The following is a 14855-nucleotide window of genomic DNA, read 5'->3' as shown; positions in this document are numbered from 1 at the left end:
CTGTTGCTAACAGTCCAGCTCAAAAGCACCCAGGATTTTTGCTTTTGTTCCCCCCCCCCCCCCAAAGATTTCAAATGAATCTTGGCTTGGCTGAAAGTTGGAACTGAGCACACAGAGCAGAAGTGATTTATGTAGCTACCCAGCCATGACCCAGCTGGAGATGGGCAAAAAGTCTTGCTTGGGTTGGCAAGCATAATGCCTTAGCTAGAACAGGTGTATCCATGATCACTAAATGCTTCATTAAAATGCATAGGACTAATTTGACAAATAAAGATGATATTCATGACATGTTAACCTAAGTGCTGAGCACAGCTAGTGAAGAAAAGCAACATCAGCCAATTGCCAGGAAAAATGAAAATGCAAAACCCAGTTTCAGCCTCTGAACCAAAGCTTGGAAAAGTTACTTTTATGGACTACAACTCCTTGAATCACTAAGCCTACAAACCAGATTCTGGAAGTTGTAGTTCTGTCTCCCATGCTTTTTAACATTTACATGAAACCGCTGGGAGAGATCATCCGGAGACATGGGGCGCGGGGTTATCAGTACGCTGATGACACCCAAATAATCTTCTCTATGTCTCCGACTGATGCAGTGACTGAGGATGGCATCTCTTCTCTCGTGGCCTGTCTGGAGTCGGTAATGGGCTGGATGAGGGAAAACCGACTCAGTCTGAATCCAGAGAAAACGGAGGTGCTCGTGATAGGTTCTCCTGGCCCAGGGATGGCAGTGGTTCCACCTGTCCTGAACGGGATCACGCTTCCCGTGAAGGACTCCGTACGCAGTCTAGGGGTGCTCCTTGACTCGTCGCTCCACCTTACTTCTCAGGTGGATGCGACGGTCAGGAGCACCTGCTATCAGCTTCAGCTGATCTGCCAGCTGCGTCCCTACCTGGGCCAGAGGGACCTTGAAACGGTAGTACACGCTCTGGTAACCTCTCGACTGGACTTCTGCAACGCGCTCTACATGGGGCAACCCTTGTACCAAACCTGGAAGCTACAATTGGTACAGAATATGGCAGCCAGACTGGTCACTGGCATATCCAGGGCCAGTCATATAACACCAGTACTGAAAGATCTACACTGGCTGCCGATTCGTTTCCGGGCGCAATACAAGGTGTTGGTTATAACCTATAAAGCCCTAAATGGCTTGGGCCCAGGATACCTAGAGGACCGCCTCTCCCCATATAATCCGCCCCGCACACTCAGAACATCTGGGCAGCAACTATTGAGGGTTCCAGGGGCTAGATTGGCCTCCACTTCTAGGAGGTCCTTTACCACCTCGGCCCCGACCCTCTGGAATTCGCTGCCCGGAGAGCTCCGCTCGGCCACCTCCCTGGCCCAGTTCAAGAAGGGAGTAAAAACCTTCTTGTTCAGAAAAGCATTCCCGGATATAGGCTCCAGTTAGCCTTCCCCCCTCTGATAGCACTGGCATGCTGGCCAGAACTGTTTTATTGTGATTTTAACTGTATTGTTGTTTGATTATGTGAATGTGTTTTTATTGCTGTACACCGCCCTGATTGCAAGAAGGGCGGTATAAAAATAAAACTTTTATTATTTATTATTTTTATTAAAGGTAAGCTCTTCTATGCTCTGCCCAACAAATATAGATAATAAATTGTTTGTAAGAAAGCAGAAATAAAATGCTTGTACGAAAGCCTGTATGAAAGCAAGAAGAAAATCAATTCATTTGAGATGTGGTGCTGGAGAAGAGGGCTCAAGATACCATGGATGGCCAAAAAGACAAACAACTGGGTCCTTGAGCAGATCAAGCCTGAAATCTCCCTTGAAGCCATGATGATCAAATTAAAGCTGTTGTACTTTGGTCACATCATGAAAAGGCACGACTAATTACAAAAGATAATAATGTTAGGAAAGGTAGAGGATAGTAGAAAGAGAGGAAGACCACATGCCAGATGGATAGATTCATTAGTCACGGGTCTAAGTCTGCAGGACATGAGCAAAGTAGCTGAAGATGGGGGTCCTGGAACTGTCTCATTAACAGGGTTGCCATAAGTCAGGGCAGTTAACAACATTTCCTATTATAGACCTAAATCCAATGCCCCACTGGCAACAAAATATTACCTATTTATCTCCCCTCCTCATTTAGTACTAAAATTCAGGGCTGGCATTAATTAAACTGATGGCAATACAAAAACTATAATCACAATACTTCAAACTAGTTCATCGCTATCAGTTAGCCTGATTTTATTTTAAAAAATAATCCCTCTCTGCCCCAAATCATACCCTTCTGCATTCAATACATTTCTGTTTTAAACTTAAGCCTGCTTAACTACATTATTCATACAAACACTGTCAGAATGTGCACATATTTATCTACCGATTAACAACCTAATATCCCAAACATGAAAATCAAATCCATTTCCTGCACTCATCTTCTCTTCCTGATTTTGAAATCCTAACACTTGAAATTCCACAAACCTTATCTTCCAGTTACACATATACTGTATTTATAACCCGGGAGGACTGCAGAGCTAGTCTTTTCTTTGTTCCTCCAAATTTTCCCTTAAAACTGCAAAACATTTTTCTATTTAACTTGCACTGCCTGACAACAATCCTCTGCAAGTCTATGAGCACCATCAAGTGGTCAGATACAACAAATGCAACTTTTTTAATGGTTTGATTAAAATTATAACCAATGATCTCCCACAAAAATATTCAACTTTACTAGCAAATCCCATTTCAAATTCTGTTACCCAAAAAGTTAAAAAAAATAATTTTTATAACATAGGGTTTTACGTTATAAGTACCTCCTACATGACATATGTGTGCACATGGCACAGAGATTGAAAAATTTGATAACTGTTTTTTACTTCAAATAGAGTGTCTCAATATGTTTGGAACGTCCTGTTGGACAAAGAACTGATGCAAAGTTTTTCATTACTAGTGTTAAGAGCCAAACAACAACAGCTTTTCTTGGTCAAGGTCTCTTTAAATTTGGGAAAGAAGCTTATGTGACACACTAGTCTCTCTCTTCTTTTTTAAAGTAAAGCAAACTCACAGTAAGCATAGGACAGGTTTATTTGATCAAAAATATATAAACAACCAGAGCTTCTGCTTTTGAACAATCTATGCAGCAAAACAACAATCATAGTTTGTACAAAAATCAATCACACAATCTGTGCAAAGATTTCTCTATGGATGACAGTACATTATTTAAATTTTAAAAAAATACTCTTGCCACCTTGTCCAGCAAAGATTTTTTATGATGGTAATAGTATTTCTTTGTTCTTGTGCAAAACAAAGATATAAGCAAGGATTTACATCCCCAATGGAGCTAATGATTATTAGGCAGATAGAGACAACTGCCTCAGGCAGCAGATGCTGGGGGACAGCCCTCTGGTCTTTCATTTTTCTAGCCTATCCCACAACCCCTAGCTAGCCTGTCCCTTTCCCAAATATCATTTTACAAATAACAGCTTGGCCTTGAATCTACCATTGACACAATAGCTAAAGATAAACCTTAATTATCAGTAGCATTCTGCTGTAACTGAGAAAGCACAGCAATCTCTTCCTCTATGTGCTGATCACAAGCACAGCTGTTGGTGGAATTTTGACAGTAGATATGAGCAGGTACATACATTTCTATTTCCTCCAGTGTATTCATTAGTAGACTCCCAAAAAAGCTGGAGCTTAATTTCCCAGATGCTAGAGACAACTGTTTCATGTTTAAAAGTTCCTTGGCAATCTAGCGGTTTCTCACTGTGGCTTGACTGGAACGTCCATCGTTGCCTTGAACAGGACATGTTGACTGAGGTGGTGAGGGCCATAACAGCCTGGGCATCCAAAGTTAAGAATCACCCAAGTCTCTGGTCAAAGAAGGGGGCAGACTCACTAGTCACACAGGCTCAGCCATTAAGCACAGTTTTTAGCTCATCTCAACATTAATAATATCAGCAGTGTTGAAAACAGTTTGTACATCATCTCTTGATTTGGGAAATCATTTTAAAATGATCATCTAAGTTTCTTATTTAAAAGAAACATCATTAACTATCTTCAAAATATCACTTGCACTAGTATCAGTTATAAAGGTCTAATAGTAAAGAGAGACATAGGTATTTAATACACACACACACACACACACACACATATGATTAAGGGATGTGGGTGCTTAATTTGGCCATTAAAATGTGCTTGACCTAATTTTTATTCAACATTTCAGCAAACGTGGGCTTATTTTTCATGAAATCACCAATACCATATTGTTTCCATTTGGAAAAAACCCCAGAAAATTATCCGTTAGCATAGAAAAAACTAGACAAGTCTCAGAATAAAGTGCCCAGATAAAAGCTTTCTCTTTTCTTTTTTTTTCCTTTTGATTGGGAGTGGGAAGAAAGAATCAATGACATTAAGTGGTTTGCTGGATCACTGACAAATATGATCAACAGGAAGATGAGAAAGAACACCTTGGGAAGTGGCACAGTTTTTGTTTTTTTTTACCAGAAAGTAATGTGAAATGATAACTCTAACATAATTAAGTTTACTCCACTTCTGCTAATCTAAACCCTCTAGGCAATTTTGTCACTTTAAATATTCCAACTAGTGTGCAACAGAAGTGGCCATTTCTGAGGCTAACAGGTTCATGTAAGGTAAAATACACTCTAATTTGATTCTACTGTACTTCTGTGTGTATGTGCCTTCTAGTTACAGGGTTTCACAGGGTTTTTTAAAACAAGGAATACTCAGAAGTAGTTTGGTCAATTCCTTCCTCTGAAACACATCCCACAACATCTGGTATTCATTGGCAGTCTCCCATTGAAGTACTAACCTGAGCTGACCCTGCTTAACTTCGCAGATCAGATGGGATCTGGTACCTTTAGAACATTTAGGCCCTACTGCATTTCAGGAGTGGGTAAATTTCAGGAACTTTTTCAGCTATTGACCATGTCTCCCAGATTTCTTTGGACTGTCCCTGATTAGATGTGCACTTTCTCATCTACTGAAACCTGTATCGACCTCCTAATAATTCTGAGTGATTGTCATGACGTTGTCTAAAACCAGTGATTACCCTCTAAAACCCTTTAAAAGGGCTTGTGCAAGCTTCAGTGTGTCTAAAAGCATGGTGGATTTCCAAAAATGAGTGAATGGGCAGTGTGATGTCCTGCCAGGACTGATTGGACTTCCCCCTGCATTTTCTTTTATTTTGGTTCAGGCCACAGATTATTTTAGTGTAGAAAAGTTCTTTGTATTAGTTTGTGGGAGGAGCTGTAGGTTTCCCCTGCATTATTTCCAGGTTTGGTTTGCCCTTTCCCAGCATGCTCTGCTGTAGCTAGAGGTTTTTAGTGGGGGAGCAGTTTTTGCTGAGAGCAAGCAGAGAGCTGTCTTTTGGTGGCAAGCAGGCCCAGACAGCCGGAAAGGGCATTTCTTACACCTCAGCCAAATTAGTTACCAACTCAGCCAAATTAGTTACCAACTCAGCCAAATTAGTTACCATCAGCAAGAAAATAAAGGAGTTCAGGAGCTGAAAGACCCTGCACCAGCTCCATTGAGTGAGGAGAGCAAACCATCAGACCCAGAAAGATGACAACCTGAAGATTGCTGCAACTGTAAAGTACCTTTTGTTTAGAGCTGGGGAGGAGAAAACTCTTTATTTTGTCTTTTAAATTAAATTTCCCCCCTTTTGAACTTTACATTCAGCTTCAGAGCCTTTTTTGGGTACAAGAGTTTGATCTCACCAGGGTACCGGCGTTGCACACCCAAACCTGCCACCACCTTTAGTTGGGTGTGTCTTCATAGGCAGGTTCCATCACCTTCATTTAAAGATGGTAAGCTTTACAGAATGCCTTCTTCACTCTCTCTCTCTTTCCTTTAATCCCCTATGCTTTTCATATTTCCATGAACAGGCAAGGAGTTCTTTACCCACAGCCACCAAATCTTGGCTTGAAACACTAATGAACAGATATGTTTTCATCTTGATACCCTTCAGCTTTATTTTAAGTGAGCATGCTGGAAATTTGCATGTTCATTTTAGTCAGCTGAACAAATTTTAATACACAAGGAGGAACATTCAGTCTTTTAACCACACAGGGTACAAGTTTTGTCCCATCTATTACAAAGTTCCAGGGGGTAATTTGCTATGCACTATGTGTTACGTCAGCCCCCCCCCCCCCAAAAGTGAGAGAAACTTAAGACTGAAAGTATATGACAGTCCACTTATAGTTTAATATAAACCAGACAAGAAATAAAGAAGGCTCCTCACAAAGGCTTCCAGAAGCAGAAATGACCCTTCAGGTGCTTTTTTTTTTTTTTTCAGTTGGAGGAAGATTGGAGAGTTGCAGGAAGAGCCGAAAGAAAGAAAGAAAGAAAGAAAGAAAGAAAGAAAGAAAGAAAGAAAGAAAGAAAGCGAGCAAGCAAGCAAGCAAGCCAGCCAGCCTGGGTCCAAATGTGAGTCCATAGGCTAGATGATTTCTAACCTGATCTACAAAATATATATATTTCTTTAAATGCTGGAGCAAGTATATTTGTGAAAACCAGTGTGGTATAGTGCTTTGAGTGCTGGGCTGGGGCTCTGGGAGACCAAGCTTCCCTGCTCAGCCAGGAAAACCCACTCACACTTTTTACCTCCCCTGAATAAATCTTGCCGAGAAACCCCCATCATAGGGTCACCTAATTTGAAGGAGGAGGAGTTACTGTTTCTGCAACTTTAATATGTACCCTAACACTAAGTTGCATGGTTCACTTAACTTTTTCTGGCCGCTCAATGTATTTTTCCCAACTTGAAACAAGTATAAGAAATTTACAGTAGATTTGGGAATCAGTATGTTTTGTTTTTGTTTGTTTCTTATTTTAAAACATAATCTCTCATTCAGTGCAAAGTTCAGCCAACTCTTTTTTGCAACAATCTATTTCAGTTTTATATGGCTTCTATGTGCACAGAATGAGTTCATACCTCAACTAGTTTTAGGCACTTGTATTAAAAAATTAAGAATTTAATAAACAAATACCATGTTAAATTGTATACTTGCAATATCTGTCAAGCACCTAAAATGAATATTTCTTCCAACTTTAAAAAAAAATATTAATAGAAGACACTTTTCCACCATGCACCACAAGCACAACAGGAAGCAAGAATGTAAAGTTATGGAATTTCAATCCATTTTACATTCTATATGTTAGCAGGTTTTTATACAGCAAACAGGTGAAAATGACTACGTATAAGCTAATGATGAAAATCAAAGAACAAAAGTGCAGACATTTACATGCAAAATCCTTTTTGAAAAGATGCAACAGGAAATGCTTATTTGAAAAATACAAGAATTAACCTAATCTGCACACTGGGAGGGTAGGATCTTCAAATCCAAACTGAAGGATGGATCAACTGAATTTTTCAGAGAGGATAATTAAAAGCAACTTGCCTTAATGATTATTACTGACACATCAGTGTGGTTATATCTCCATAATTATCAGTAACAGTCTGAGATAATGTGAGGCAATTAATGTGGGATGACCTATCATCATCATTTTATACTTTCATGCGTAATAACAGATCAAATTTTAGGAATGTATGAGCTAACCCTGTATCACGGCAAAAAGACTGACCAATAAACAAAGATGATTGTCTATGGAAAATAAAATACTTTTCATATTTATATCAATTTATTCTCTTCTGGTTGATTGTAGTTTTATTATTGATTGAAACATAATTCAATGGGTCAGATCATAGTTACTTCTGTACTAAAGATATTGCACAAAACACACCAGGACATGCTTCAGGCCTAAACTGCAGTGACCACATTTGTTAATCCCACATATCATATGTGATCTGGGCTGTAATTTACTTCTCACAGCACCACACCATCAGGGTTGTAGATGCTGGGAAAAGGAAATACAGTATTCATGTCACCTGACTGCCCCAGAAAGCCTACCGCTTGCTCACCTTACCATTGCAACATAGAGCGTGGATGACATGTTTGACTTCTGACAGCAGCTACACCACAGAAGTGATATATGGACTTCACGCATGAGTATTTGATAGGATCTGAAGACTGAAGAGGGCAATAAGGGATTGTGTCATCACAGATTAAGATTTGCATTCACAACCTCCAGCCCACAATTTCAAAACTCAGTAGCTGTGATGACAGCTCAGAGCCTTGGGAATATCCTAAGTACAATAACTTACTGAAAATTCTTATTTATGTACTTTGAGCACTATTTAAATTTGAATAACTGAAACAACCTATGAACACCCACACTTGCCTTTCAGGTAGAAAAAATGATGCAGCATGACTTCTGAATATAATTTCTTTTAAAGTCAAGAACAAAGGTAACTAAGAACATAATCCTTAGGAAAGTTAGTCCGAAAAATAAAGTTGAATGCATCTTTTTACTCAGTCAGTGTTGAAACTGTACTGAGGTGAAATTTTACTGTTAAGAACAACACACCACAAGCATTTCTTTGTAGAAATGACAATCATGCATTCATTTCTACCGCAGCATAAACATTAAAAACGCAAAAAGGAAAAATAAAAAGCAATGAAATACAGATGGTGTTTCAAATGGCAACCTCATGCAGTATGGGTTTGTAAAGTACATACCCAGAAAGGATCTCTTGGGTGGTGTTTTGAATTCTTCATCTTTACTATCTGCAGCTACATTAAAAGATTGAAGAGAAAGCAAAGAAAAAACAGACTAGTTTGACTCCTCTTGAATTTTAGATTAACTCAGTGTTAGTATGTCTTGCTATTAGTCATCATGCAAGAAGTTTTGTTTTTTGTTTAGTTCCTGCACTGTCTATGTCTAAGAGGCAGACTTTCAGATTCTGAAGCTAAGAATAATAGTCACAATATACTGCATAGAAATATTGGGGGGAGGGGATACCAGAAGCATTAATTTGCATAATATATCAAATCCATAGGCTAAGCAAATATTTCACATATTTATCAGTACTAAGAACGCTTCATTGTAAGCTTTTTTTTACACTATCCTTAATAAAAAGGAAATTGAAGAATATTCACAAGAAGTATCAAAGATATTACTGTGTTGATTGCATTTATATTCTGCTTCTACCACTTGGTTACAGATGAAAAGATTAAATTCTTCATTATTGTAGTCCATTTGAGAAAAGGGTTTGTTTGTTTTTGGTGTTACAAAACCAATGTATGCTTTAACTCTATAGTCACTGTCATTTATACCCTGTCCAAAAAAGAGCCAATTCTGCCCAAAATAATCCAATTCTGTATTCTTGTGCAAATGTGATTATACTGGTGCTGGAAAAGGAAATAAGGATATCAAAGGCATTGCCTACACATTGTCAAGCCCATCCTAAAATACTTTTATAGTTGTGTTAGAAAAGTGAACTCACTTTTGGAATGACTCACTGGTGACACTTGAGTTGTAGTGCAAGTCTAATTTACAAATGTTACCTATGAGTCATTCCATGATTCTAAATCTTGAATTCTGAGAATACATACATTGATGGGATTTAGATATAAAGGTCCAAGCTGAAACAAGACACTGCTTTACTAAACAGGATATTCTCATTAGGGTTAAACTAAACATATTATTAATCTAACAAATGCAATTAATGAACAGTTTTCATTATATGAACAATTCAATATAGCAGCCACAGGGAAATCTTGGAATGGTGAAGTGGGATGAGGAGGTTTGAGCATTCTCTGACAAAAACTAGCCTGTCAGAAGTTGTTTCTATTTCAAGTGAATCTTCATTGATGCCAATGTGAGTCTCTCTTTAAAACAAAAAACAAAAAACCAAACACGAGCTTCAGAGAGAATTTTTGTGTGTTTGTTGTGCATTACACTGGTGTCAGAATTCAGGGGGACTTTTTCACATTTTATATTATTATGAAATTAATTCTCTCACTTCGTTTGCTGGAAAGTCTATGAGTATAAAAGGAATCTTGAACCAATATAATCAGTAAATGTAAATTCCAGTTAGCATTTAACAGAGTAATATCTTTTTTAAAAAAATTAAATTAAAACTCCTCATCTTAAAGTCTTCGTATCTCCCTTTTAAATATGTAAGACTACACAAGCTATTAATTTAAAAACCAGCTGACAGAAGACAATCACACAAAATCAAAACAGGTTTTGCTGAGATATTTCTGGCTTTTTAATTACAGAGAGCAATATGTACTAAAGAGGATTAATAAGAAAAATCTTATTTCACTTACTCAGGAAAAAGTAAATAAAAATACCTTCCTTCACCACAACCTATAAATGTGGCACATTACAAGAGACTCACAACTAGGCCTGGTCAGTAAGCATCTAATGGAGATCTGAGGGGTACTACCCTTCTCATGCATCAGCGGGTATCACATAAAGAAAACAACCCAGAAATACTCACTGTACAAATTTAAATGCTTTGAACTATAAACTGAGCTACCTCTCATTTGCTGGAAATTAAATCCAGATGACACACAAAACAAGCCATGTTTTATATCACAAAAAAGAGGAAAGATGCCATTTTACCACTTTTGAAATTAACAAAACTGATTCCTCTCCGTGTGGATGAGGTGAGCCTAATTGGCCAACTAGGGCAATACTTCTTCATAGCCCACTTTAAACAAGTGTCTTCAAAAGCATATGGAAAAAGAAGTATCTAAATATGACGGACATAAGGAAAGCCATAGAAGGTGTCTTGCTACAGAAAAGCAAAAAGAAAAGGAAGGAAGAGTCAAAGGTGGACAAGAAAGCAGAAACAGTGCTGATCCTCAAGCTGAATTTCAATAATTATCAGTTCACATTTCAATCCAATCTTTGTCTTCCCTGCAGCAGACGAGACATCGCAGATACTGTGGATTTTTCTTCTTTACAATATGTGTGTTCACAGTGCAAGTGCTTGTTCAGGGATTTTTGAAATCTACTCCATGTAGAAACAACAACTGAAGTGACACAAAGGCTAAAAATCCTGTCCAAGTGTCCAATGAGCAGTGAGGTGGGATACAAGATTCTGAGGATTAAGATCCATCCCCCAAAGAAGAACATCCAACAGGTGCTGAGACACTTTATGACAGCATATTGGAAATGACGAATATCCACTTACAAGGTTGCACATAGGAGGATGAGTTTGGATCATACCATCAGCTTCCTAAATGGGTATGTCTTGTATTAGCACAATATTAGTGGAGAAAGAAGACTAATAAAAGCCTAAGTCCTAAAAAGATATAAAATTTTGTGACACTGAAATACAGACATGTATTTAATAGTGACAAAGTCCTGTGACTAAGGGTTGCTTGTTATCATTTCAACATGGAAGTTGCCCAAAGCAACTTTTGAATAGTGGCTACTCAACATGGTGGAGAAGTTGAACACCTTACCACATGGATCAATACCACACAGAACTTCACTATCACTATGTTTTTCCTGGCTGCATGTGAATTTATATTTGAACGGGGCATTGTGCAAGTTACTGAATAGGATGTGGCCTACTAACAAGAAATTCTTTTTTAAAAAAACAATAAAACCCATTTCCATGAGGTGGACACTCTTTTAGTACTGGATTATCAAGAGACAATTAGACAGAACACTATAATTGTCACATTATAATTTAGCAAAAAGAAACCAACAGACACCAAAAGAAAACACTAATAATAAACAGCATCACTAATCGGTGACTTTAACCAACCTGAAAAGGAGCGTCGTTTAATATTCAGCTCATTTGTTACGCGTACTTCAGTGCACAGTTTCAGCATCAATAACATTGTGATTATCATTATAATGCTCTGCAACAATAGAGGAGACTCAAAATGCCTCCCAAACCTAGAAGGAAGGGGAAAAAATAGACACATCAAATAGTGAACATTGGGGAGCCTTGACTAATTTAATCAAAAGCAACAGTTTATAATATGGTACATATGTAAAGCAAAATATTTTTCCAGGGCTAGGCTAATATTTTATTCATATTTATTTTTTAAAATTATATCTTCCCATGTATCCGAGGATCTCAAGCAGGCATGCCATAAAATCATTTTAACAAATTTAAAAATATAAAAACAAGAAACAATTTCAACAGACTAAAAGCATATTAAACAATTGACAAGTTAAAATGGAGCAATCCAAATAAATTAAAACAATTTAAAACCATAATGTAGATGCATATTTGGATTACATCAATTAGGCCTCAAATATTTTAATAAAAAGCTATCTGTTTACTCAGCATTACAATGACAATAGCATAGATGCCAATAAGGCCCCTAGGTATTCCTCAACTGAGTTCAGCTCCTTCAAAGCCAGTATTACATGGTCTTTATATGATATTCTGGTCAAAAATCTACATGTTGCAATTTGTACTACTGCAACGTCAGGGAAGACCCACATAGAATACATTACAGTAGTCTCGCCTGGAAGTTATCAGTGCACAGACTACTGTGGCTATGTAATCACCATCTAGAAAAGGCGACAATAGATAGACAGTTAAAGCTGGACCCAACTACTACAGAGTCCACCTGGAATTCTCTGTCACTGCCAGGAGAGGTCACTTATCCACTTCGCAGACTTACGAAACACTCATCTATGGAGCCTCTTCCTTACTGGGATTAAGGTTCAGTTTATTGTATCCCATTAAGCCCATTACAACCTCAAGCAATATCCAGCATCTGCACAGCCCCAGCTGACTAGAGCTGAGTGTCATCATCAACCCACCCCAAAACTCCTTATGTCTTCATGCAATAACTTCGTGTAGATATTAAACTATATAGAAGATAGGATGGAAACCTACAGCACTCCATAGCTTAATAACCACAGTACAGAATGGGAATTCTTTGACAGCACTCTCTGTAACCAGCACCAGAAATAAGAACAGAACCATCATAACATAGGGCCAGTCCAGTAAAATACCGTATATACTCGACTATAAGTCGATCTCATGTATAAGTCGAGGGCAAGTTTTGGGGCCAAAATTATGGATTTTGCTATGACCCATGGATAAGTCAAGGGTAAAACTTAGGGGCATATAGCAAAAGATCTAAAGGACGAAGCAAAGCAAAGCAATGTCAAAGAACTTATAAAATGAACTCTATGTGCTTACTCTTAAGACTGGATGGATGAGAGAGTAGAGTGGGTCAGTGCTTCACATATAATACTCTTGCTTTTCATTAGGAGATGGTGCCTTCTTTTAAATAAGATTTAAGATACAATACTTACATTGACCTGTGGATAAGTCGAGTCAGTTTTTTGGGGTCAATTTTTTGACCTAAATTTCTAGACTTATACATGAGTATATACAGTACCTTGACCAATAGTATCAAAGGCCACTGAGGAAGATTAATGGAGTAGCACTGCCCCTTTCTTTCACCCAGATTGGGTTATCAATCAGGTTAACCTGACATGAAACCAGATTGAAATGAGTCCAGATAATCTGTTTCCTCCAATTAAGTGTGAAGTTGCCGAGCCACTTGAGCAACTTCCCCAGAAAGGGGACATTAGAAATGGCACAATAGTTCCCAAATACTTCTCAATCCAGAGAGGTCTTCTTCAGGAAAGAGCACATTGCAGTCTCCTTCAAGGCAACAGAGACCTTCTCCTGAGAGTGAGGCATTTATCTTCCTCCTAGGCCACCCAATCAATCTGACTCAGATAGCTATTAGCAGTCAAGATGAGCAAAGAGCACTTTGTATTTGATACCAGACCACATTTTATTACCCCATGCCTTATAATGTACATGCACCAAAAGGTGACTAGGTAACAAATCTGCAGCTATGACTGGTCAGCTCACAAATTACTCCTTGAGGGAGACCATTTCAAGTTATCACAAAGTTCAAGGCTTTTAAAATCTTCTAGTATAATTCTCACCCACCTGCAAAATGAAGGGAATCCAGAACTATAGCATCCACAACAGATAGTTATCTTGCCTTTACTTAAAAACCTCCAGCAGACCAACTATCACTCCCTTGATCATTGGTTCCTCACAGTCTTACTCCTTGAGATGTCTCTTCCTACACTGTTTGCTGTTGTCGTCGGTGTACAGTATGCCTTCAAATTGTTTCCAGCCTATGGCAACCCTAAGGCTAACCTATCATGGGGTTTTCTTGGCAAAATTTGTTCAGAGGCGGTTTGCCATTGCCTTCCTCTGAGGCTGAGAGAATGTGACTTGCTCCAAGTCACACAGTGGATTTCATGGCCCAGCAGAGACTCAAACCCTGGTCTCCAGAGTCACATTCAAACACTCAAACGACGATGCCATGCTGGCATAACTTTAACCCCGTTACTCTTATCCTCTTTTTCAGATCTATGTGCAGGCCTCGGAGGTAGAGAGGAACTGCTGGACCTCTTACCCTTTCCCGTCATGTCTTTTTTAGATTGTAAGCCTGAGGGCAGGGAACCGTCTAACTAAAAAGATTGCATGTACAGCGCTGTGTAAATTTACAGCGCTTCATAAATAAAGGTTAATAATAATAATTATTATTTTACAAAACAGAAGTGCACTTCTTTACAGAAGGCATATAGGTATCTCCTTGGTGAGGAGGTGGAATATATTTCTGGGTCCAGCTTCTAATGTGTATTTTTCTGCCCCAGAGTCAGAGGGGAAAAAATACATCCTTCAGATTACTGAAAGCTAAGTACTTCTTCCTGTTTGCTAATTATGATGCCACATGCTGGAAGACTAGAAGTCAACAACTTTTTTTCTTAAGTCTCATTGCAAAATACTGAGGAATGCAATTGTACAACACCAGAAGAATATCAAAACAGTTGATATGACAGACAAGGCCTGTGCATACTTCTGTAGAATAGTGGTCAACAACAACCACTGGCTGTCCATATGCATATAACTCTCACTGTCCACATGCATATAACTTTCCACTGGCAATGCTGGTTAGTGTTGATGGGAAGTGTAAGTCAAAACATCTGGAAAGCCAAAGGTTTTCCATTCCTTCTTTACA

General features: G+C 38.5%; 1 protein-coding gene across 3 annotated transcripts in view; it reads right to left on the bottom strand.

The window, feature by feature from the left end:
• Positions 1 to 14855, bottom strand: part of LOC149317120 (solute carrier family 66 member 2-like) — a 102630-nt gene that overhangs the window by 53619 nt on the left and 34156 nt on the right. For 2 of the 3 annotated variants that reach the window (XM_089516888.1, XM_089516887.1), the window contains 2 exons: positions 11603 to 11736; positions 8553 to 8606 (listed from right to left, as the gene is read on the bottom strand). In XM_089516888.1, coding sequence (XP_089373014.1) covers positions 8553 to 8606; positions 11603 to 11736 — 188 coding nt within the window. The remainder of the gene's footprint in view (positions 1 to 8552; positions 8607 to 11602; positions 11737 to 14855) is intronic. The other variant, XM_089516889.1, reaches the window with a different exon arrangement.

This window comes from Sceloporus occidentalis, unplaced genomic scaffold, assembly GCF_023333645.1.
Source record: "Sceloporus occidentalis isolate IW3139 unplaced genomic scaffold, rSceOcc1.0.p SCAF_3, whole genome shotgun sequence".
Taxonomy (NCBI): domain Eukaryota; kingdom Metazoa; phylum Chordata; class Lepidosauria; order Squamata; family Phrynosomatidae; genus Sceloporus; species Sceloporus occidentalis.
Note: the sequence above shows the minus strand (reverse complement) of the source record. Positions and strands in the feature narration are given on the sequence as shown.